Source organism: Agelaius phoeniceus, chromosome 11, assembly GCF_051311805.1.
Source record: "Agelaius phoeniceus isolate bAgePho1 chromosome 11, bAgePho1.hap1, whole genome shotgun sequence".
In the NCBI taxonomy this organism is placed as follows: Eukaryota; Metazoa; Chordata; class Aves; order Passeriformes; family Icteridae; genus Agelaius; species Agelaius phoeniceus.
The window spans coordinates 2,530,982-2,557,259 of NC_135275.1; the positions used below are offsets into that span (position 1 = coordinate 2,530,982).

The 26,278-nt window shown below is 41.7% G+C and overlaps 1 protein-coding gene across 2 annotated transcripts; it reads right to left on the bottom strand.

Annotated features, from left to right (window-relative positions):
• Positions 1–1,874: 1,874 nt before the first annotated feature.
• On the bottom strand, positions 1,875–22,800 carry HDAC11 (histone deacetylase 11). Of its 2 annotated transcripts, XM_054640216.2 has the most exons (11): positions 22,647–22,661; positions 21,853–22,050; positions 21,108–21,256; positions 18,971–19,071; positions 15,081–15,197; positions 13,018–13,060; positions 12,793–12,869; positions 11,504–11,566; positions 9,556–9,652; positions 6,665–6,843; positions 1,875–3,779 (listed from the first exon to the last, which is right to left on the bottom strand). In XM_054640216.2, the coding sequence occupies exons 3-11, from the start codon at positions 21,172–21,174 to the stop codon at positions 3,537–3,539; spliced, it is 987 nt and encodes a 328-aa protein (XP_054496191.1). In that variant the 5' UTR covers positions 21,175–21,256; positions 21,853–22,050; positions 22,647–22,661; the 3' UTR covers positions 1,875–3,536. The 2 variants fall into 2 exon arrangements, with proteins under 2 accessions (XP_054496191.1, XP_077040633.1); XM_077184518.1 differs by lacking the exon at positions 21,853–22,050 and having other exon boundaries at positions 22,647–22,800.
• Between the last annotated feature and the right edge of the window lie 3,478 nt (positions 22,801–26,278).

The window sequence follows — 26,278 nt, forward strand, 5'->3', positions numbered from 1 at the left end:
AATGGAAACACTAAATCATACATTTTTCTCACATACCATATTTTTAAAGGTCTGCATTCTTTCATGTCTCAGGCTCAAACATTCCCACAGCTAAAGCTGAATATGAAAGTATTCAACTCTTAAAGCACTTCCATCTCCAGCAACCCAAAAGACACCCCAATTCTACTTGCAGCCTTGTTCATCCAATATAAATAACTCAGGCTGCTCACTGGAGATTTATTATCTTAATATGCTCATTTCACTGTTGGCCTTGGCAGACACATCCAGGTTTAGAGTGAAAGACAGCAAAACTTGACAAACCTTAAATCCCAGTGTTGCAGAATTCTATTAAGTAACAGATGGAAAAGATAATTAGCTGACAACTCAACCATCACATGCTTCATTAGGAGCCTCATTCCTCTCCCAGATTTTATCTTCAGGACAATGAAGGCTATTGTTTGCCTTGAACTGGCAAAAAACAAGGTGAGCTCATGACACCTGAAGAAGGAACAAGCCTGTATTCCTCTCTAAATTGGGTGCTGTGCTTGCACATTAGGTACTTCCAGCAGTAAACTGGCCTGAGAATACTGGGTTCTGGATTTTTGGTGGTAAAAAGCTCAAGAAGTTTCCTCACCAGCCTCTCTCTGCAAGGAGAAGGAGTTAATCCAATCCTTGGTGGCAGGAGAAACCTGTTAAACCATCACAGAATAAAGAGATTTACACATACAGATACCAACAGCAATGGTAGCTTCCTCTTTAACTCCCACATAGTCGAACCCAGAGTTTCACTGCTTCTGCTTGCGTTTGTAAAGAAATACTGAGAGATTGTGCATCTTGGTGATCTGCAGCACAGCTCTGCACTTCATGAGAAAATACTCAAAGCAAATGTAAACAGATGAAATGGCTTTTAACACTGAAATGGTTTGGTGAAATGTGTATCTTTTTATATAGGTCAAACCAATTTTCCTTTGGAAACCTCTTGCAAAAAAAAATTTTCTAGGATATGCGGCCTCTCTCTCCCTCCATGAGTTATTTATTGGTAGTTCACTCACTCTCCAGCTGTCAGACTCCAGCTCCTCAGCCCCTGACATGTCTCTAGCTCCTGTATAATTTTTGTGATAGTCTACATGACCAGCCATATTTACAGTCCATTTACAAACAGCTCATGATTAATAATTGCATCTTTTGAAAGCATTGTGCACTGATTTATTCATCTAACAGATGACTGCAGCAGAGGAACCCAATTAAAGCACAGAATACCATATATCTATATATATATATATATATCTGGCAAAATACAGGAACTTTTAAAGATAAAATTCCACGCACAGTGTTCTTCCTTTTCTGTATTAAGGCACCAAATTTATGAAAATATGAAGGAGTGGTGTGTTTTCCAATTGTAACTTTACAATGAACACTGAAATGCAGTCAATGCTGCTTATCAGAAATTTCACAGGTGAGCCTGAGAGCCAGCAGGCTCTACTGCAAACATTCAGCTCTCTGAAAAGACACTGATTTATAAAAAGCCTCTAAAAGATACTGCAGCCTTATCAGAAGCTCAGTTACCAGTTAACACCTCTAATACTGAAATACTTGGATTAGGATTTACAAGGTAGGTAATGAAATAGAACTTGGGAGTTAGAAAGTGACTTTAATCCCTTATAATGACATCTTAAAAGTATTTGGACACAAGACTTGCAACCACTCTTCAAGGAGTCATCACTGAACTCTCAGAGAAGCTGTTGACAAACCTTATACTACTCACCCTTGAGACTCACTGTAGTTTCAGACACATTTTAAATATGAAAAATACATATTCTTGTCTTTTCAATAAACTACTCCAGTCCAACTTTTTGACAGCTAAGATCCATGTGAAGTGACAAGAAGTCAGTCAGCATTGTTCAACATAATTTTAATCTCCACTAAGGGGAAATTATAGAAACATGTTAACACAGACAGCAAATGTTTGGGGAAAGACCATATGGTGCTATGATGGGGGTTTAGTTCATAGAAATGTAATCTAGAATTTTATAAAAATTATATGAAAGAATAACAACATCTTTCAGTAATGTCAGACAGTATAGAAAAAATAAATCTCAACATTAGTCATACTCTGATGGTCCTTCTAGTAAGAATTTTAAAAGTGCTCTTTAATCCCAGTGTAGCAACTCAAGCTTAGTGCAATAGGTCAGATCTGGTTTAAAGCAGGTATTTATAGCAGTTGTGCAATTCCTACAATGGACAAACCCCATGATCTAAACATAAACACTAAATGAGGTAAATATTAGAATTAGAATTAAACATTCCTTAAATAGGTTACACAACAACTGTACTACAAGGAAAATCCTGGTGCTCCCTCACAGGACAGCTCCAACCTAAACACAACATAAAACCTGTAGTACAAATCAGTGAAAGTTATAAAAGCTCTTGCAAAATATACAGTTTAGTAGTACATTTACAACCCACTGGTACAAACAGTACCTAATGCAAAATATACCAACCTGATCAAAGCCAAACTTCCCAGGTAGTGCACCTGAATTTGCTTTGAATACATTATTTTGTTCCCAAATCCTCCTAAAAGCTCCATATGAAGTTAGCACATTATCTCAATGTAGGAATGTCACTGCATTCCTCAATGAACAAGAAAAATGAAGGATTTGCTTACCAACTATGACTGCAACTAGAAGTACCATTGATCTCTGAGCAAGTGAAAAACCCAGCGCTAGTGGGCAAAGATAATTTAAATCTACTCCTCACTGTTTTATACATGGCAAGCTGGCAGTAATAATGACAGCCTATATTTCTACATAGTTTTTTTGCAGGGTTGCTGAGAACTGTTAGATCAGCTTTCACTGGACTGTAGTTTCTCTGTCTGTGAGTTACAGTGCATGGGAACTACTGCCTGTCACATGCAGAGCTCATCTGGAACACCAGACTGGTAATGGTGAGCCCTTATGGCTCATTTGCATATGGAGCCAAAGGTATTTCATATTCTATTTCACAAGGTGTTTATGAGCAAGATTTAAGTCACTATCAACAACAGGAATAAAGTGAATTTACAAACATTCCTTCTAACTGTCTATGGCTTCAAAGCCATAAACAAACTGCCCTGGCTTTTACAGTATTGCACTTCCCTCTAGTGTTAAACTGACAGCTGAAGTCTGCACAGAACTCGTTTTATAACAGTATTTAAATTTAAAAAGCAATAAATAAAATGCAGTATTTAAAAAACCCCACAAAACAGTAGCTTTAGTCCATATTCCTCCCACCTCAGACCATGCTGCACCATCTGAAACAGGTCTGGGACAGTCTTTGGAAACCAACTGCATAGTTCATCCAACATAACAGACCCACCCCCCCACCCCACAGCCACACTTCTTTAATCAGAGAAGCAAATTAAGCTTTCTACAGCAACATTAGACACAAAGACAGTACCCTTGAGTGCATATCTCCATTAGTTTAAAAGGATGTGTTGCCTTAGCTCAAGATAAATTCAGCAGTTAGACAGAGTTACTCTGTATTGCCTCTGGGTTATGTGACCAACATTCAGTGCCCTGTCACTGCAGTGACAAGTTGCTGAAGTCCTTGGCAGAGTCTCTGACCATCTGATCCAGGCTGGGACTCCCAAGAGCACAGGCTGGCTGCTGCCTGCCCAGGAGCCCCAGGCTGTGCAGGTTGAGGATGGAGTCGGCGATGATGCGCGCCGTCCTCTTCTGGTACCCCCCGGATGTCACCATCAGCACGGGCACCCCGCGGCTCCTGGCAGCCCTGAACACCACCTCGTCCCTCTTCACAATGCCCTGCAAGGTCACCACAGGGAAAAATAAGGGAGAGCAACAAGGTGCTTCAGTTCTAACCTGTGGTTTATGGATTTAGAGTATTGGATGCTTGCTAAGTGTTTAAGCCTTACAGTTTACTGTACCAATTAAAAATTCAGTCCTGTTAGCTGGTTTGCATGCCTAATCATTAAAAAAAACCCCAATCACACCCCCTCAAAACCCCCAGCAAATCAAATATCCTTGGCTTGTTTTAGAGGACATAGCAGATAAAATTTTTTAGTACAAATTCCTACAAGAATTCCGACTCAAAGGCCATAAAGCCTAAACTGATTGCAAATTTTACACCTATTTCCCAGGTGAGGAATTGAGACTAGTAAAGACTCTCTGAATTCACAATGCTTTAGTTTGTGCTCAACTTGCACAGCACCATCTGTCAAAAGTTTAGTAACTTGATCAAAATTTCACAATCTTACAGAAAAGCCCAAAATTCAAATCAAGTTTTACACATTCACAATCACTGGCTCAATCTTAAGTCCCAGTGTTTGCAATAAGAGCCTGTGGTTAATGCTACAAGAATCTATGGCTGAAGGGGAAGTTGCAGAATGTAAGCAATGGTAAGTCCATAAAAAGAAAAAAATTCTTTGTATTCTTACTAAGAGAAGGGTATGGAATTGAAAAATAGCAAAGATTGAAAAAACAGCAAGGATTGCTGACCAAGAGGTGGTGGACTGTCATTGAACCCAGGCAAGAGCAAAATGTGAGTCTTCTGGGTTTCAAATAAGCACATGAGAGTCAAAAATACTTCAGGAATGAGTGAGAACAGAATTAAAAATCTACTTTTGTAAAAGCAGAGTTCCAGATACATGCAATTCATTAGAACTCCTCAAAAAAAAAAAAAAAAGCAACACACAACAGCTTACAATGGACAGCTCGAAACTTAAATAACTGCAAAGCTGGTGAAGGGAAAAGGCATCACAATGCAATCAAATGCAAAAATCCAAGAAGCAGCAGCAGAAGTGTTTCAAAATGAACATGCACTGCCCAGGCTGGTTACAGGAAGAGTGGAAGAACATCAGGAAATAGCACCCTGCCATTAATTAGACCACAAACAGATGGTAAAGGGAAAGAATAAAACACAAATGTAGCAAAAAAAAAGTATCTTGTAAAACCATCCAAGAATATTGTTCACTGCACGGTCTGACACAGCCCTGGGAAAGAACCAGGAATAACAAATGAACAGTAAGACAAAGGAAACTGAAGAATTCTATTAGAAACAGACCCTTAAAGGAAGCAACAGAATTACAGAAGGAGCTGCAGGGCCCTGGGGACCCAGCAGAAGATGCATCACTATTATCCCACACCAGAACTGGAAGCAACCCCTGCTCTCAGGAGCCTCACTGCTCCAGCAGCTCCAGGGAGTCTGCAGGAGCTGAGGGGAAAACATGGGCTTATTCCCACATTTCTGTGGAAAACAACAGCCTGGCACAGCTCCCACTTCCAAACAAAGGGAAGAGGGACTCAGCTGATGCACCACAGGCTTTTTTACAGCCTCATGAACCAGGAAACCATCACTCAGAGCACTCTGAGAGCCCCATTCTGGGCACAACTAACACTGCAGCAGGAGCTTAAAATACAAATGACATCTTCAGGAGCAGAAGTGGAGCCTGCACTAAGGACCTTTGAAGAGAGGGACTGTGCAGGCCTGTGCCTTTCCAGCACTGGGATTTCAAGTCTGCACACCAGAGACAAGAACTCTGCCCTCAGAGCAGACAGTAAAGGCTTGAGCTCCCTCCAGTGTGCAGAGAATTCCTTTCACCCCTCCTCGTGGCCAGGGAAGCTGCTTCACCTTTCTTCCCCCAGCCTCACATCCTGTGTCTGCACAGAACCCAGGAAGCTACAGCAACTCCTTTTTCTTGGCAGTGAACACTGCTCCTAATCAAAGTGCAGAAATTTGAGGGTTTTTTAAGAGGCAAATCCAAAGTATCTCCCTGTGACCAAGCTGTCACTTCCCTTGGTTGCCACTGCTCTCCAGAGGGCTCTGCTTCACCAAACCCCACCTCACACCTCAGGCCATCTCCTCTCCAAGGTCCCAACCAAGTCCAAGCCCCTCAGCTCTTCCTTCGTGCAAGAGAACGGAACAGAATTAAAACTGAACAGACCAAGTGGTGGCTCAAAGAGGGGAATCAGAGAGCTCACACATCAAACAGGCACTTTTCTGTATTGATCTGGTGGTCATTAAAGAGACCTAAATGTGAAACAGGAGAGAGATAGCACAGAGGAACTGTCAAGAGAAGGAATCACAAAAACCCATGAAGGAAATCAGAGGACTGTAAATTTTTGCTTATTTTAAGAAAAGCAGAAAGGTGAAGACTTCTATGAAACTTTACAGAATAAACCAAAATTTGAGTCTGGTAGCAAACTGGGGAAAGCAAATGGTATCTAAAGAAAAAGATGGTATCTGAAGAAAAAGATCAAGAAAAGGAAAGTAACTTCATTTGCTGAGAATGTTTGCACAGCCAGGCTGCACAAAATTGTTATAACCATGAGGATAGGTTAAAACAGCTGGGAGTGCTACAAAAGAAATTAGGTGTAAGATACACACTGGGGGCAGGTGACAAAAGAAATACATTGCAAAATGGGTCATGTAAGGGGAAAAAAGAACCAAAGAAAGAACAAACCAAGCAGGGAAAATAGAAGTCAGGTGAAGTGTGAAAATATATGTATCTCTCTGGTTACTTTTTGGGTGTTGGCAATCAGTGTATTTTAGAGAGAAGATGAATGGCACTGGAACAGGCACCAGAGGAACAAAAATATTCAGAGTGAGGAGAGGGAAGAAGGAAGAGAAGGGTGAAGGGCAAGGGGGATGTGTGTCTGTGACAGGGCAGTGCTGCTGCAGGCTCACACACCTGGGGGGAAATGGCCAGGCCTCCCAGGGGGTCCCCATCCAGAATGTCAGTGCCAGCATTGTAAACAATGATGTCAGGCTTGAATTCATTCAGGGCTCCCTCCACGTGGGTCTGCACCTTCTGCAGGTACTCGGTGTCCTCTGTGCCCCACTCCAGTTCCACCTTGCGTTTTATGGCACCTGAGGGACAGCAAAGCAAGCACTGCTCAATAAACAAAGCATTGCTTTGAAAGAAAATGCACAATTTAGGTAAGCAGGCAAAAAAAAAATTACATTTCTGGAAGCTCTCTCAATACATTGCATTTTCACAGAAACATGAATTAAAGAAAACTATTCAACTGCTTGTTTTCTCAGCAAATGTAAAGCACAATGACCTTGAAAAAATTCCACTGAAGAGAGAAAATTAGATGCAGGACAAAAAAATATAATCTGAGATGCAAATGGAAAATGTTATTGAAAACCAGCTGATCTGCAAGTCCAGTTACCAATCAGCAGAGAAATCATAAAGAAAATTATTAACTTAAAAGTAACTTAAATAAGGTGTAAGGCAAAGAAAACACTGAGCTGCTATTGCAGAGGAAACAGCTGGGGGAAAAACAAGATAAATATCACTGAGAAATTATGAAGATGTTTTATTTTTATCACAACACTCAAAACTTCACAGCAAGGGATCATGAATTTATGTGAACTGCTTTATGAATGTATAACAAGATTCAGCTTTGCCCCAAGCATTTTCAATTTAATGTTCTTACCCTGTAATCCTACCAGAAGAGCAAATGTCAATTCTTAATTCAAATCAAATTATTTCTAATGCTTCTAATAAAGCAATAGAAGTAGAAAATGAAGGCTGAGAAGGTAAAGGAAAGAAACCCAAGGTTATGCAGCTGAATTTTGGGTGCTTTTATGGAGGGATGTGGGACTGAATTAATCAAAGCCATGCCAGAGCTGTTCCAAGGCATGACTTCTTCCTCACAATAAATGATGTGGAGTCTCACATCTTAAATATGGATTCAGCCCCCACCAAGTGTGCAAGAATGTCCTCAACACAGAATGACAACTCCTCTTGTGATTGCTGCTTTTTGTTCTGCTTTTCATCTTTGTTCAGCATCAGTGAAGCTTTTCTTTTTCATCCTGTTATTTTATATTGCATCAACATTGGTTTCAAAGATTTTTGCTTCTTTATGGTTTCTCAGAGTTTCAGCCTTTCCTGCTTACTCTTCAGTGAACCAGTGCTATTCCTCATCCCTCTTTCTCCTCCTAAGCCTGTGTAATTCCACAGTGCTTTGCCAGGGATTCAATATGCTTGTGCCTTAACTTTGGCAAGCTGAGCTGCTCCCTTTTCTCCCCTCCCTACTGAAGCCCATGGGGCAAAAAATGTGTTGAAGAGGTTCCTGCAATAAAACCCTGGAAGAAACAGGCAGGAAGTGCAAGGAGACCGTGATCAACTGGAGTTTACCCTAAGGATTCAAAATCTCGTGTTCAAGCCTCTGCCCCTCTGCAAGGAGATTCCCCCTGTGATCCCATCTCTGCCTGGTCACCTATTGGAAAGGGTTTAAGGGACTTGGCCACAAAAATCCTATTTAGACATTCTTATGCAAAGTGCAAGGAGCTACATATTCACTGGCTCTGGCCCAGCCCTGTGCACCTCATCCTTCATCTGCAGAAAAGGAATGCTGGAATTCAGTGTGGTACTGCAGCTCAGTGCTTCTGACTTGCTAACAAGGACTGACTCTGTTTTGGTCTTAATCCATCTGTTCAAATGCTGCCATGTGATACATGAATAAAAGGATGCTTTTCTTGGGGGAAACCCCCCCCATATTTGCTTGCCATTTGTCTGCCTCCAGACATGGTGTGCTTTAAATGGTAACGTTTTAGTTTAAAACCTTGAAGTAGTACAATTCTTAGTATCTTTACTAGTCAAAAGACACAGTGAAATGCACTGCACCTAACTCTTGTCAAGAATCTAAATGAAGTAGGTTTTTCAGAACAGCATCACTGAAGGAATCCAACAGCAGAACAACTCCCCCAGCAACCCCTGACTCAGTGAACAAATTGAGCTTGTAGTAAATGACAGTGTAACAGAATCAAAGACCAAATAAACATGGGGCTTTTGCATTCCAATTTAACCATTATCAAAGCCCCAGTAATTAATTGTGGCAGGCCACAAGACACAACAGACACAACACAGCAGGGATAAACAAACCACAACTAAACCAAATCAAGCACCAGCTCTTAACATGGGGATGACAGGGAAGGGGGAAGTCCCCATATTAACAGCATGGATGTGGCATTTAGGGACACTGGTCACGGGTGGCAGTGCTGGAGGAATGGTTGGACTCAACCTCAAAAGGACTTTCCAGCTCTAAATTCTATGGTTCTGTTCCAGGACTCGCTTTGCTTCCCACCTTGTGCCACGTTCAGATGCAGATTGTTTCCTTCGTGCTTATCTAACAAATTCTACTGGCAAGGCAACACCTGAATATGTTATAACTTCACTCTCAAAAGAACATGAAACCTTTTTACTCACTATCAGCTAATCCTCTCATAAATGTAATATAAGAGAAAGATGAAGTTCTAACAACTCTCTTCAAATGAAAGGATTATGCAGCTTGCTGCTCCAAGCTCTGGAATGGATTGCCAGTAACATCGACTGACACCTCCCCACACCCTGCACTCCAAAATGTCATTCCTGAAGTGAGGGAAAACACTACAGCAGAACACTATTATGATACATCACAGTGAGCAGTGAAAATGATGTGAAATTAAAAATAATAATAAAAAAAAGAAATCTAGGTAACAGTGTTGCAAGGAAGCTTTGCAGTAAATAAAGAAGTTAGGTAACAACACAGTAGGTCTGGAACATTTGGGAAGATGAATTTCAGTTATACTCACGTTTAGCAAAACCATCCCCTGGGTAAATATATCTATTGTATGCATCCATAATATAAACCCGAGGATCATCCATAAAGTCTCTCTCGTGGCCATTTCCCTGCAGGAAATTTACAGTTAGCTATTCCTAGCATGGCAACACAGAATTAAATACACTGTAAATTCTAGAGTTATTAACACTACAGAGGTTCTAATATTCATAACTCCTGTGTCATTCTCTTATTTATAGTCCTGGAGATTATTTTGAGGTGTGCAGTTTTGGGGGGCTTGATGGGATCAGTCTGAAGACTGCAGGTATTACCACAAATAAAATCCTTGTCTCTCTGAAGGTAATTTGCATGGATCTCATTACACATGTAAGAAAAATAAGCAAAAATCAGAAGCTAATTGTCCTCAAGAGCATAACAAAAGCAACTGTGACTACAAAACAGATCTCTCATCTTCCAAATGTGCAAGAAAAAGTCACTTTCAACTGCTGCAGGAATACTGAGTATTCTTATGTAAGAATTAATGAATAAATAAAGCAGACTACAGCTCTCCTGATAACTCAAGCCTTGGTGAGGTAAGCATTCCCTGGAAAAATTACAAACAATAACAACCCAACAGTACTGTACTGTGTGTGAAGAGGGATGCTCGAGAGAAAACTCAGGTTTGGAATAGTCCCCCCTCCCCATTTCTGAATTTAAATACTATTCTTTTGGCTCTCACTTATTTTCACTAATATATAAATCATTTTACCACAGCAATCACTAAGATAATTTTATTTAAATCTGTGTATCATAGAGGACCACAGCCCCTCTCCCTAGAATTTCACTTAAAGTACAGAAACAGACATTTCCATAGATACAGCTGCTGTAATTCAGTTTTCATGCTGACAAATGGCAACTCTATTTATTTCTTCAGCATCTTTGGTCCACAAATGAACAGTTCATGCACACAAGCCTAGGAATATGAAAGCCTAGGAATATGGGGGAATCATTTCCTTATGAGAGGTGAAACTCAGCACTGCACTAAGAATTGGAACAGTCACAAGATGAGAGTATCTGCATCCTTAAACAGGATCTGCTGAGCTACTTCAGATACCTCTCATTCCCCAAAGAAAGGAAACAACAGGTGTTTTAATGTGCACACTGAGACTACCAGCACATTTGAAAACCAAAATACATTTCAAGAGTTTTTCAAAACCAAACCACCCCCACATAGCAAAAAACAAATCCACAGCCTGACAGAGAGGCTGAAGAGAACCATGAACACCAAACATCTTTCTGCTGCACCATCTGTGTCCTGTTATCATGGTGATTTTAGGACACATAAGAGAAATGAGACAAGATTAAAAACTTGCAGCCATTAGGCTTCCTCAGTGCCACAGAACTGTGTAAAAACGGTTTCTTTAGACATAATAAATCACCTGAAATGCCTCAGGTTGGACATCACTTTGGTGCATTAACTGCCTTTCTAAAAATACCATCTCTGGCCCCTCAGGATTTATTTTGCAAATCCCACCAAAGCTGAGATTTGATCTCAGTACCACAGTAAATGACTCCACCAGGTGAAGAGGGACGGATCCTTTACTTCATTAGCTTGAAGCTAGGCTTAAAATTAAACCACTGAAGGTCAAATCCCTCCCCTGCAGAGGCTGCTGCAGTGACCAGGCGTTAGGAACCAGCTGGGATTGTGTCTGGAGAGATCCTTGTTTCTCACAGGAGTGCAACGCAGCAAGGTTTTTCATGCAGCCACATGATGGAGCTGCAACTCAGGTTAATTTTATTAAACTGGCTTAAGAGCCTTTTGGGCCATAAAATAACTGAAGAATCAACTCTTCACAGTTTTTCATTATCTCTGATTAACTCTGTATTCTGTGATTTTATGTTTGTATTAAAAAAATGTATTTATCACACACTTTTATTTTAAGCAAAACATCCACAGCACCGAATACAGGTAAACTACTCACCTGATGGGCATCCAGATCAATAATTGTGGCTCTAGACACTCCTTGTACTCTCTCAAATAAGAACTGGATATATAAGCAAGAAAGAAACATGGAAAAATTTATGAAGTTAGGCGACAGATTGAACTGGAAGCTCTAAGATTGCACAGTCCCGTGACTGTTGGAATTTGAATGTTGGGCACATCTATTTCTTTCAGTCACCAAATAAACTGAGGCATGATTCTCACACATTTAATGTAAACATCTCATTATTAGACTTAAAAGGTAATTTTTGTTAAAATGAAAACCCTATACATTTCCACCAGATAAAAGGAGGAGGCCAGGCCCACTGAGGGATCACAGAGCTGATGGTGACAGCATCCAACTGCAACAGCCTAAAATTCAGTGTTTAGGAAAAGCTGCTGTAAGGACTGTGTGCCTTAGAGCCACTTTTAGTGACAGAATTAATTTCTTATTCTGTCTGGGAAGAAAAAAATGGCTTTTACTTCTCTGAGTCTTAACTTTGCTGCTAAGTTACCATCTTTAATATGGACATAGTAAAACCCAAAGATTTTGTACAAACTGTCACCCATTATAATTTCTCAATCTGTGTTTTAATGGTAGGTGAAAAAAGAACACTGTGGATGACTTTTCTACAAATTGCCATGCACAGAAATTAGGATGTTATGTCACATGGGGTGCTGCAATCATTAGAGCTCTTTAGTGTTTGATTATTACTGATATTTTATAAATATTCTAGTATACAAATATACCATAGCTCATTTGATAAAAATAAGCCCTAATTGCAGAAGGCTCTTACTTCAGTCATTCAACAGCTAAATACCAAATGCATTCATTCCCATTTGGTGACTATTTTGGAGTCATTCACATTTTTATTCATGAATCTGAACCAGTCTGAGCCCCGTACAGTGCAGTGTGATTCAGAAAGGGGATTTTTGTCTCTGCATTTGTCTTGACTGTCACCACTGAAATCAATGTGGAATGCTCAGGTTCACCTGCAAGGCCAGGAGAATTATCACTGAGGATATTAGAAATCCATCTGGTTTGATTTGGAGTGGTTTTTGCAAGACAACATTATCAATGCAATTACAGTGATGCCTATTTACATTGATAATTCTGACCCCTGAAACTCTTCCCTTCCACTTTGCAACTCTCCATATCCCCATTCCGGCCCATCTGGAAATAGCTTCATTTTCTCCTATTAAGATGTAAATTAGTTCTTAGGAATTCACAAGGATTTCTCCTCCATTTGCAGAAACAGCACAAGGCAGTGGTTTAAGAGCAGTTCTTACCTTGATGGCCAGTGTGATGTCAGCATATGCACAAAATCCTCCCCCTTTGTCACTGGAGCAGTGATGGAAACCACCCCCTGAACAGAAAAGTTGAAGGGATGAAAAGCTACAAACTAAACAAAAGCCAGATACTAAAAACATTGATGAGCTTTGCAAAGAGATGTAAATGAAAACATTCAGATGCTCTTAATACACTCTTCAGGGTATCACCGAATTTGTACTCACCCACGTTGATGGCCCAGCCTCTCTCCACAGCAAGCTTTCCTGCCTTAAAAAAAAATACAGTTGGAATTCCATAAACAAATGAGGCAACAGTTAATTTCTGCTTCCACCCCAAATCACTCCTGGCATTCCAACAGGCCCGTGGAATTTTCAGATCTTTTGCCACTAAACCAGATCCCCGAGTACAACCCTTAACAAAAATACCCTCAGCATCAGGAGCTGAAAGAGTATTTGCTATTCATCTATATTTCCTCCTCTGGCAACTGGAAAAGGGAAAGTGCAGTGCTGGGAAAAGTAAAATATGACAAAGAAGCTCCTGATGTCCTTCCTGTTCATGCAGTGATAGAGGAATGTAAGCTCAAAATCCTGGAACACAGACATAGAAAACCATAGTTCCAGCTGGGGATGGGACCAGACAAGTGCTCCAGTGTGAAGTGTCCTGGTACTACTTCTACTTCTTATAGGACAGAACATGCAGGATATAGATTCTTATTGCTCTTTTCCCATCCAGTACAAGAAAACTGTGCCTGTATCTCTCCTTTGAACTCAAGTGACATTCAGGGAGGGGAAAGTATTGACAGAAAAGAGATACACAAGGCTTGAATGATGGAATTTTAACTGAAAATCCTGATTATTTTGGCCAGGAAAAGCCATACAAGCATTTAAGTGCAGCATTGCTTAACTGGTCTGTTAAAAGTAATATTACTTTAAGATATTCCTAGTTACAAGCAAAAGAAAAAACAGGGAGAGAAAACATTTAAAAATCAATTATTTTTTGTCTGTAATCATGGAAAGAAAAAATTACACATCATATCCAAAATGAAGTTTGGACAGTTATGAAATCTTTATAACCAATATTTACATTTGAGCGGTTTTAATTCAGTACTAGGACAACTACTGGCATGGTAAACATGATCCTGCTATGATCATGCCAACTTACACAAATTAGATCTTGGGGGAAGATTGCAGTTTCTGAACTATAAAACCCATTAAGTCCCAGGGAGAACACATTATCTGCAATTTATCACACTTCCTAGGGATTCCTCACCAAAACCCAATCTTCCCATATTGCTAAAATATCATTAAAAAGTAGAGAAACTCAACAGGAATTTTTGTAATAAACAGGCCTATCAGGAATAGCAGAAAATTGCACTTCTGACTGGTACCGTACAAATTTTATTGTCTGATGAATAAAAATTGCATTTAAAGTACATTCCTATTTCCCCATAATGAAAAAAAAAAAAAAAAAGAAAAAAGGTAAAAATAACAGCACATGGCCTCAAGATGAATCCCAAAGTGCCCAGGAGTGGCATCTGTGTTTCAGAAGCCATGAGAAAAACCAGACAATTGGTAGGTGCCTCCTCTACCTGAGCACTTTTCTAACTGGTGAACACACACCTGGGAGTTAAAGATAGCACAAGCACAGTGAAAAACATAAGCAAAGCAGAGCAAAGTACTGCCTAGCTGGAACCAAGCAAAAGAGGCTTCACACACACTGAGCTCTTGTCAAGAATATCCAAGGCAAAGCATCAGGAAGCTCTAAACTCTTCCCAAGTTCCTCTCTCAGACCACTGCCTTCATTCCTGTGACAATCTTGCAGTGCCAGCATGGCTGTAATGACAGGAAACTCTGCAGGTCCCTGCTCAGCAGGACCTGCTCTGAGTGACAACCTAATATTTTTAAGCACCTTGAACTACATGGAATTCTTTCTCCCTCCTCCTCCCCATCTCTGCTTTTGCCAGTTCATGCCTTCTGGAGGAGGCAGCACTTTTGTTACCTGGCCTATAACCATAATCCAATACAGCTGAAGATTTATCCAGAGCCCAGCAGGTTCTTTCAGAATTCAAATCCTTAAATAGTCCTAAAAAAAGTTGGTTTAACTTTTGTATTTCCCAGCCTAACTCACCTTGGACATCTGGGAGTTGCAATAAACCCTGTTCCTGTATCTGGCACAGCAGCACTGTCCAAGGCTGACAATCTCAATTACAGAATCACCACAACTCCCAGGTTTACACCATTTGATGAACAAATTTAAACATGATAAAAGTGCATCAAGAGCTCCTTACCATTATTGTTCCTCCTGTCTGGGTTCGTAGAGGTTTCAGAACTTTTCTCTGAACAATGAAATTGGGAAGAAAGGCAACTGGTGGAATTTCTGTGATTGTAGCCACAACAAATGACCACTGCAAAGGGGAAAAAGAGAGTTCCAATTAATGTATTGTAGTTGGATGATGACACTCAGCTCTCTCATTAGTTGTTATTTATTGAAAAGGTGCTCACAGATCCTTAGGAAAAGTTTTATTATTTTTAGATGGAAGTGACCACAGAAGTTCTTATTAGTGACCTCTAAATAGGTTCATCCTCAAGTTTTTAACTATGAGAATCATCACTTTCCAGATTTTAGTATCAAAATGTATCAAATCAGCAATTTTTCAGGAAGGCAGTATTTCAGAAAATATAATATCCTTCAAATTGGGAGGAAGAATTGTAAAATCCCCTTCGGCTACACTTGATATATTGTTCAAACCTAAAATATCCATTCCTGTGTGGAATCAAAAGGATATAAAGGAGAAAGCAAACACAAACAGACAACTGAACTAAGAAGTTCAAACACTTAAGTGAACACACAGTACAAACTTTAGCATAGAGAACTGATTAAAATTTATTTAGCATATTAAACACTTCTGGAAAATGTTTCAATGAAACAATTTGTTCAAAAGTCTTCAAGGTTAGAACACAAAATATTTGCAATATGCAAATGCTTTTTTTTTTGCAAACACATTGATTACTTCAAAGAACTTCCACTAACACTGCTACTAGTGATAACACTGCTAAATATATTTCAAAGCCTAAGTCACAAGCAAGAATATACCTGTCCAACCAGTACTGACACACTGAGGGACTGAGGATTAGGACTTGCCACCATGTACAAAGAGTCTGAGCAGATCCTATTTTCTGCAGCATTAGGAACTGTAAGGAGACTGAGGGCACTGGCTGCCCCATTCCTGAGCTCCTCACAGCTGGCAGCATGCACAGGGGGGCAATCTGAACCAAAGGCAATCACATCCCCATCTCAGGGTCCTCTGATGCTCAAAATAACTTTCCAGTTAGCAACATTTCAATTACCAGGTACTACTGGATGGGTGAAGGGGTGGCATTGTTCATGCAGTGCCTAAGTCCTAACTATATTTTACCAACAGCTAATTTCAAAATCTCTCTACTTTTGTATTTGCAAGACATTATTCTGTTACCATCTTATCAGCTGTCCATCACAAGGTGCTTTAATTATTTTTTAGTACAGTCAATCTTGATAAAGCCCCTTTGCAAGACATTTTAGCTTTTGAACAAACACATTATTAAAAACTATACTCAATCCTGTTGTTCTAAAATGGAAATGAAAAGGTCACATTTGGATAAAAAATAAATTTTACCTCAAATGTGAACGATAATCACACAGAAAGTTTTAACAAAGTTTAAAGTAAGATTAATGTCAACAGAGAGAAGTGGGAGCAATCATGACTCAAACCAGCAATTATGCAGCTGCAGGTTTTTAGGTGGAGGTGAGAAGTCCAGGTGTGGTGGGAGTTTTGGCTCCCAGGCTCGCTGCTCACAGCTGGGGTCATTCCTGCTGCCACTCAGTGCCCACACCTGGGCCTGAACTGGGATTCGTAATTCCCAGCACAGGGGGGCAGTCACCAACTGGGAGCAAAGTCTGGGGGTTCAAGAAGGCAGCTACAGGTGAAGGAAAACGCTTCTCCACTTAGTAACTGAAAATCTGTGGAATGTTTTATGCTTTTTTCTTCAGTGTGCTGGTTTTGTTTTCCAGCATTCACCACAACAAATTCCCAGACCAGCTTTATCCTCAGCATTAGCATTTCAGTGTTTGCTCACGTTTGTTACCATAGAACTTCTCATGAAAAAAAGGGAAAAGCACAGTCAGAAACTGGCTCTAACCTCATTGCCTACCTCCTTCCCAAAGGTCAGAATGCTGACATGCAAGAAATTCATTATTTTACATAACACTAGAAGAAGACAGCGAGTGGAAAAGTACTGCAAGCAAACTCCCCACAGTCCAGTCATTACCTTGGAGATCTAAATTCTTCAGAGGAATAACTGAGGGGGAATTGCCTCAATTCAAAAGGCCAGACTTTGTTGTGAGGACTCGGCAGGGAAACAGGGAGACCCTTCCTGCTAACACAGACCTAATTTCCTTTTTGTTTCTCTTCTGCCAATGCTCAGCTGCCCTTTCAGCTGCTGCTAAGACACCAATCATCACCTACTCTTGCAAGTGTAGGCAATTTCCTAGCAAATTCACGTTCAGATTTTAAATGAACACTCAAGTGATCCATTATTTTAGGAGACCTGGGCATTCTGAAAAAGACAAGCAACTTTGTGGTCTTTCCAGCTAATTTAATGTAAAACTATACCATTTATACCTATTTGTCTGGATTTAAAAGAAAAATAGCACGGTAGACTTTGGATGAGGCAATAAAGAGCTTTCACAGGGCTTTTTCATGTCTAGGACATTATTTTGCTTTTGCAACTAAGCACTTTTATCCTTGCTACTTGGCAGGAATCTGCTGGTGCAACCACTACAACACCTTCCAGTTCCTACACTTGCAGGAAATATTCTCTCAAGAATAGGGGGAGAGGAGACACCCAGTTAATCCCATCTGGATACACACAACAGTGCTGGTCTTGGCCACAAGACCCAAGTTCTACAAGTGAAACCATCCCATAGGTACTAAAAATATTATTATGGCATTCCAATCTGAGCTATGCACATTAAACCCTGCTTCAAAGAAGTGATTCAGGAAAAAGAGGTGGGTGGTTCTATGGAATTAAAAGTTCAATATCCAGAATAACTGCAATAATATCAAATCTAATGATGCATGAAATTGCATGTAACTTCATAGCACAGAATGAAGAAGCATAAGAGAACTCAGGAAAGCAGTTAAGAGTGAAAAAGTTCACACAAATAACAGATCATTTATACAGAAAAAATAAAACATTCCAGAAATAGCAATCTGAGGACTCTTCCACTGTGGAAGGGCATGGGTGGCTCAAAATAACTTCTTTTGAATTATGAAATGGAAGATTTCTTTTTTCTTACAAATCCCTTTTCTGCCCTCCAAGCAGAGTTGCCAAGTAAAAGTAATGTCACCTGCACTCATCTATTACCCAATTCTACCCACAGACGACTGGGTAGATTCAGAACCAGAAATCTCACATGTTTATGCTTTAGAGTTCCACTGAAGTTAAACAAACTCATGTTTCCTTTAGAAATATACAGGGAATGTTCTTCATCCCCCCTGTGGTCCTGTGTGAGCTGGCTCTGGAAACCTTCACAACAGATAATGTGCTTAGTTATGCCCTTACATTGATCTTTCAACTCTCTCCATATTCCACTGATACAGGCAGTGTCTGACTATGAAATGAGTGCTTCCCCCCAACAGACTGACCACAGAACCCCTACACACATGCTCTGTCAAGATTACATAACCCCAAACCCCATAAAGCAATCCCTGCATTAGAAAACATCCAACAAAGTACCCTCATGTTAGTACTTTCTATTGTATTTTCAATTGCAGAACCATATTTTATCAGAGTACAACAAAACTTACATTGCTCAACACTAAAACCCTGGAACTGACAAGAATATTACTGACATCTCAGACATTCTAATTGTGCCTATGTTTAATTTCCCTGAAATATCTTTCCAGATCACCTATTTCATATGGTAGACCCTCCCTCCCCTCTTTTACCCCTCTGTAGTGTGAAGTGCCCAATATTTCTGTGGTTTTCCTTCAGTAATCTCAGTAACAATGTAAGCATGGTGACTCACAGATACCATTGTATACCTGTAAGGCTGATTTAAAACAACTGTACAAGACATTCCCTGCCTTTGACACTCACTCTGGACAGTTTGCTGGAAAAACATGAGCAGGTACAGCACCTTTAATTTATTAAGGTAGCGCCTGGTGTGAACAACCAAGAGATCTTCATCAGTCGCCTCCCGTGCCTGCACAATCAAGTCATCTGCAATTAGTTTTTCTTCTGCAACAGGAGAGAAATAAAAATTGGCATTGTACAGCACTGCTTAGCTCCCCATGACCCCCTCCAAACACTCTGCTCTGACCTTGGTGTGGTAACTTCCTCTGTAATGTTTATTGCTGGAATGACTTTAGGTTGCTCAGAGTTTGCAAGTTTTTCCAAATACTCTATTACATGCAAGCTGTTCAGGTAGTGTGTGTTTGAGAAATATTGTGTACAGGAAGTTTTCAGAGTGTGCTAAGATCATGGGGAGTTGAACTGAAAGGACAGACACGTAATGACAGAGGACAAACACACACTGGAATCACACAACTCCTCACAGTTTAGGGCTTGGTGTACTGGGGAAATCTTGGTCCTGGTACCATCAAATAGCCACCATTATTTTAACATGCTTTAAGAAATCCCACAGTTTATACTAGGATTTAATCCCCAAAATCACAGAAGAATAAAGTAATAAATCAAAATTCAAAACAAAGTAATGGCTTGGATGTTCATGAAAGCAAACAAGCTTAATTAGGATATTTATAGCACCCCCCCTCAATCTAATTCCAAGAAAAAACAAAGAGCAGATATTCTTTCCCTTAGAGACCAAAAGATTATTTTAAAACTTTGTTTTATAAGAGCAAGTTACTCCAAGAATTCAGAATGAGTGCATATGATCACTACAAACAACAATTATAAGGAATCCTGACGATCTTCCCAGGCAAATTTTGATATTTAATTGCTGCACAGCTGTAGCCTCCCAAGCCTGTACCTCTTCTTTAATTTTATACTTGGAGGAGAAAAAAACAACTCCAAAAAGCGAGAGATTTTGCTCTGAAGTGTTATACAAGAACAGCACCTGCGACAACATTTGTTTTGGCAAGCTTCTGTTTCTCCTGACTGAGGCTGGAGAAACAATTCATTCATGCACTGGTGTCAAACAGAGCCAAACTGCTGCCAGCTTCCTCCTCCAGGAGGAAGGGGCTCAGGAAAGATGCTCACTGCTGATCTGCTCAGTGATAAGGCACAGGGGACGTCAGCTGTTGCCAGGAATTGCTACACAGCTACAGCAAACCAAGGGCTCTGGGGCACCCTGGGCCTTCTTCCTCCTTTCAATGGACAGCAAAACAATTGGGAAAACTAATTTTCTGTGAAAGCCTGGGACATTTGAGAATAGGCATGTCACAGAAAAAGAGCTGGAGGAAAAGGCTTTACACAGAAGAAACAGAAAGGCAGAAGTTCTGATTAACTAAGAGAACTCTTGTGGAACTCAACACTAAATTATTTAAGGTTGGTAGAGGAAAAAGCCAAAACTCATCTACTAAGTTTATTAGAGTGTTAAAATTGTTTGACTTCAGTTAAAAGGATACAAGTCAGCCTGCAGTGGGAAGGACAATCCTGAACTGCCAAGGATCATCAGCTGAAGGAGTCATTAGGACCACATAAAGAGAAGAGGCCTAGCTTTGGGACAGCCAACAGCCTTTGAGTTGGCAAGAGAAAAAGCCTTTTTTTTGTTGTTGTTGTTTTTGGTTTTTACTCCTGATGAGGAAGTTTGTACTTTAAATGAAGAAATGTCAAGATTTCACAGGCCCTGATCCTGCCCCTGGTTCTTACATTTGCATCCCCTTAAAGCATTTCTACCTGTATCCCACAAATGGTTTAAACAGCAATAATTAGAAGCATCATAAGAAGCTCTGCCTGTACTAGAGAGGCCCCAAAGCTCTTTCCAAATATCATCAGAGCAATAGGATGAGGCTGCTAAAGAATGGACTAAAGTGCTACAGCTGCACTTCTCCCTCAGCCTGAGGAGCCCTGTGTGCAGTCCAGGCTGAGTAACTACAGCAAACCATCATTACCACTTTGTGTTTCACCAGCCACAGGAATGCCCCAGCTCCTGCTACACCAGCTGTAAAGGCAGGGAAGCACAAGGCTATAGGAAGCCTTGCACACTGCAATTCAGGTCTGGTAAGCCCAACACAAGCCTGTACTAACCATGTAATTTTCTTTAGGTTTTGTGCAAATGTTGGTTTAAGAGGCACCTTCTGTTATGTTTTTACCTTTCAAGAAATTGATGATTTTCCCCCATTTCCCTGCATCAAAGGGGTGCAGCTTCTCCAGTCCCATGAAGGTGATGTTGTAGTCGGGGGAATACACAATGGGCCAGCATCCCAGAGGGGGGTCCTCGTACAGCTCTGTCCTGTGAGGCCTTGGCAAGCAAACACACACCAGTCACCACTTCAAAACACACTGACCACTTTTACACTGGAGGCCCAAATTACAAATTAGTCCTAATACCAACTTTACAATTCTTAAACATGGTATTTCCAACAGAAAAATTCAAACATTTGGTTCTCTCCCCTTGTCTTTCCAGACGTGTCAATCAGCACCTCTACCTTCAAAGGTGCACCCAGTTTGTAGACAACATAACCTTCATTACCTGCATGACTAGACTCCTATTTTAAATTCTGTATCAAAACACAAACCATGACGCTTCTAACAACAGAAGCTTGGAAAGATTTTTATGCTCCTTTCCTAGAAAGCAACAAACTATTTTGTGACCGTCTGAACAAACTAGTAAGCCTTAGGTTTTTATTTGCAGAGCACAGAACCAGGGACATGCTCTTAACTCCAGATGTCACACCTGTAACCCTTAACCAATACTTGCCTTAGCCTCCCCCTATAAATCATTGTATTTTCCCATCATCAGGAAACACAGCAGAGCCAGCTCACAGCCCTCCTTCACAAGCCACTCACAAACCCAGCAATGTTTATTAAATGCTCTGTGTTTACAAAGACACACACCAATTGTTTGTGGACGCCTGTGTGCACACGTGGGTCAGCAGGTTGAGAACCAAGGCTGAGATGGGATTCTGTGTTCACACTTAGCCTATTCCACCACCTGCTGGTTGCCTTCTGTGCCCCAAACGCCACCTCACTGAGTCATGCCGAGACCTCTCCTGCTCCCCGAAATGTAAAGTCTGGAAAAGGCTATGCAACATACTGTACAAGACACAAGGGTCTTTTGTCAGGTGAACAATACAAACAGAAACACCCTTATTTCCAGCCTGAACATGCTCAAAAATACCCTTTCAAAACCCTGAGAGAAGCAAGCCAAAGGAAACACGAGGACAATGGAGGCTTCTCCCCAGAACCCGCAGCCCGGTGCCTACACACCGCCCACGCTGGGAGCCAGGGCTGCCCAGCCCTTCCCTCGGCCTCCCCGCGGTACGAGGCGGGCTGGGACAGCCCCGGCTCCGACAGCGGGGCCTGGAGCCTCGGCCCGTGGGGGCTGCGAACAGGGGCATTTCTGCGGAGCCCGGCGTGCTGGCGGCGGAACACCCCGTTCCCAGCAGGGCTCCCCATTCCCAGAAGGAAAGGACACCTCGTTCCCAGTGGGACTCCTCCCGCCGGGGCGGGGCGGGGCTGGGCCGGGCCGTGTCAGGCCGGGCCCGCGGGGGCTCCGGGCGCTGTCGCAGTCCCAGCCCGGCCCTGCGGCTCCGCGGCCCCCAGGCCGGACAGTGCAGGCCGGGCCCTCCCGCCGCTGTCCCCGGTCCCGGTCCCCGTGCCCCGCTGCCGTCCCCCGTGCCCGTACTCACATCCCCGCCTCCGCCGGGCCGCGCAGGGAAGGGCCGGCCCCGGCTCCGCCCGGCGCGGGGCGGGCGCACGGCAGCGCGGGCGGGGCCGGTAGCGGGCCCGCGGGCCCGGCCGTGCCGAAGTGCGCTGACACCGGCTTGTACGTGGGGTGGACGGGCTGTGCGCCATGGGCGGTGTAATAGAGCCCCAGACGGCTCTTGTCAAGGGAACTGGGAGGTCGCAGGACAAAACGCTGGTCTGATGTTGGGGGGTTATATAAACGCAGCGTCAAGGGCCTCAAGGCGATTCCACACTAACGGTATCTTTGGATGGGAAGACACGATCCTCGCTGTACAATAAAATTAACAGTTCGTACCAATAAGTCCTAGTGGGTCTACAGCAAAATGAGGAAAGCAAAGGTGAAATAGCGATCCTGTCTAACAGCAGCGGAACTGTTGGTGCTTTTGACTGGTCAGGATTCACCCCAGGGACAACATCACTGAATTCAGGCACACAAGAAAAGAGTTTCAAGTCAAACCCCCATTTCTAAGCATTGTTAATTAATCCTGCTTGAATATTTACAACAAGCATTTCTTACACAGTTGTACAGCTAAATCAATAATATAATGAAAAATGGTCCATCAATAGGAGCAGTATCTATGAATCCTGGGATAAATACCCAGAAGCACTCTTTTTGCTGGAGGAGTAATGTCTCTTTGTGAGAGTCTCTGATAAATGTCTTTTTTCTTAAAATATGCTGGCTTTGGCTTGGCATTCAGTTTTGATGGATGCCTGGGCTTCACCTTGGTATTTATTTACCAGCAGAAGACTGTTACACCATGAAAACATTCCATCGCCTTGACATTATCTTTTAATTAACATTTATTTTGTTCTGGTCCTTTGTGTGCTCACCTCAGTATTCCTCCAGCACATTTACCTTTTCTTCCTTGTTCCTGACTTCTTAGTACTTGGGACTTAATTAGAGTTTGAGTGTTTGGTTAACAATCTACAAACATAGCTTGTTAATGTTTTAAGCCCTTCACGGGGCTAAATTTCTACCATGTCCTTACTTCATTTTCATTTATATTATTACTTAAATTAAAAATCCACTGACAGTCTAATTTCCATGTTTCTTGGATGTCGTAAATTTTTTTGAACACTTCCAGGGATGGGGACTCCACCACTGGCCTGGGCAGCCCAGTGCTTGACGACCCCTTCCATGAGGAAATTCTTCCTAATACCCATCCTGGACTTTCCCCTGCACAGCCTGAGGCTGTTCCCTCTCCTCCTGTCCCTGTTCCCTGGGAGCAAAGCCTGACACACCCCCCCCTCTCCTGTCAGGAGTTGTGCAGAGCCAGAAGGTCCCCCCTGAGCCTCCTTTGCTCCAGGCTGAGCCCCTTTCCCAACTCCCTCACCCACTCCTGGGGCTCCAAAACCCTTCCACAGCTCCATTCCCTTCTCTGGACGTGCTCCAGAGGTCTTTCTTGTCCTGAGAGCCCACTGCAAGAAGTTGTGAAGTTCTCTGATGGTTAAATCCCTTGAACATGATGAATGGTGAAATAGGATAAGGGATTTTCCCTATCAAGAATCAGCGAAATTATGGGCTAAAGCCAGTGGTAGCAAATTCATGCCACAAAGAAACTTGGGACTCTGGAATACTGACATAACCTCTGGGTTACCTCATCCAGATGCAGCAGTGTGATGCCAAATTAAGAGTTGATGCAAACTCCCAGTATTACTTCCTTGAAAATTCCCACTTAGTGCCTGGAGCTGGAATCCTGCTGGAGTTGGGATAACCCTGGTGGATCTGATCAGGCCTGACATGTGCAGCTCTCCTCCTCCACTGCACGGAGGCAGCTGAGCTACTTCCAAAGTAGCTGTCTCCTCTCTTGTCACGACAGCCTGTCCTCCGTAGAGGCAAAAAAGTCGTGTATGAATCAGCTCCTTGTGGTTCGGCTGTGAGATGCTAATTACACATCATTAAAGGGCAAGGCACCTTCAAGACTGACATAAAAGCTGTGTCACTAATAGTTTGCTTTCAAACCTCTTTGAGTTGAGGCTTTTGAAATAGGTAACATCAAGAAATCTGTCGATAAAATCAGGAATTAAACACTTGTAAAGAAACATATAGAAAGGGGATTTTTAAAATTTACACTGGAACTTGATTTTCCTGTAAAAAAATTTGAATAGTAACTCATTACATGAATTTCTACAGTAATAGAATTGGTGTTTTTCAAACAGGAAATAATATTTTGAGAGACCATGCTACTTTAATCTCTTTGATCCTGGGGCCTTTGATCTGCCATGGGGTGACACGACTGAGATCAGGCATTTTCTTTGGTGATGTGTTGAAAATGTGAAATTACTGATTCCTGTAATCCAGCAGAGCAGAAAAAGGTCTGTGCTTTTTATAGCTCAGAAACTGATACAGCTTTCTTCCCTTGCTCAGAGCCACTGGAAATGCAAGGCCTGAATATTCCTTAAAGATAAGATTCTTTTCCTTACAGTGTTATCTTCACTCTAATTAGCCTAAGGCCGTCTCCCTCTCTGAATTACACCTAACTGAAATCCTCACTTCTTAACGATTTGGCATAATCCACAAACCATTGCTCTGTGCCTTCAGTGCTGTGCAATTTTCAAGATGAGAGACGTGGGCTATTGCAACAGAATTCAGATGATACAAACCCCAGCAAGGGTTTTTCCAAAATAGTCTGTAAATGTCCATTTCAGATTCACTGGAGGGACTCTGCTCAGTGCCTTGAGCTGATGGCCATGGAGGAAGACATGAGACTTGATTTACTCTCAAACTCTGTAAACATCTGTTCTTTGACATATCTGACCTGTTGTGATCTTTAAGTGCTGTGATAATCTGAGTGATACTTAGTCTGTTTATAATATGCAAGTGGTGAAGTGCAATGCACATTTCTGCCCCACCTTTTCCAAATATATTCAAAATAAACACATTGACTCAGCTGATGGGAAAAGTGTAATAAACACTGGGAAAATGTTTAAAAGTTCACTATTATACTACTTAGACTACCAGGAAAACATTAAATCTCAGATTTCAGGACATTTTTTGTTTCTGATGGCTTCCTGCATCTTTCCCATTTACCATTGCTACACAAGTATTGGACTTGATGGAAATGGGGCTGGGGAGTGAAAAGCAGATTTACATTCTAAAGATATCACAGAATCCCAGACTGGTTTGGGTTGGAAGGGACCTTAAAGATCACCTCATTCCAATTCCCTGCCATGGACTGGGATGTCAGTCACTAAATCAGCTTGCTCAGGGCCTCATCCAGCCTGGTACTGACCACTTATAACCATGAGCAGGGACTCTCTGCTACCAGCAGCACAGTCCTCACTTGGAATGACTTGGAACACCTCTGCTGCCCCAAGAGAGGCCCAGGGCTCAGGAAATGAGGTGTGGCCTGTGGGAAGAACCAACATGACACAAAACATACTCAACATGTTTCTAAATCCATTACTGCTTTTCACTAGTTTCTTATTTCTGTGCCAGTTTTAGATTCATAAATTGCACTCTAACGATGCCTCCAGAGATGTCCTGGAGGAATTTCAGTCTTGGTGTTCACCTAAGCACAGCTGAGAAAGCAATGTGAACCAGTTCTAAAGAACCTGGAGTTATTCCAAGCTT

Bases quoted from the DNA above. Each gene is read 5' to 3' on its own strand.
- HDAC11 (XM_077184518.1), bottom strand. The intron at 9,653-11,503 runs GTGAGTAGTTTA...AATTTCCTGCAG, and splicing joins TTGATCTGGATGCCCATCAG to GGAAATGGCCACGAGAGAGA. The intron at 6,844-9,555 runs GTGAGTATAACT...GCTGTCCCTCAG, and splicing joins AGGGGATGGTTTTGCTAAAC to GTGCCATAAAACGCAAGGTG.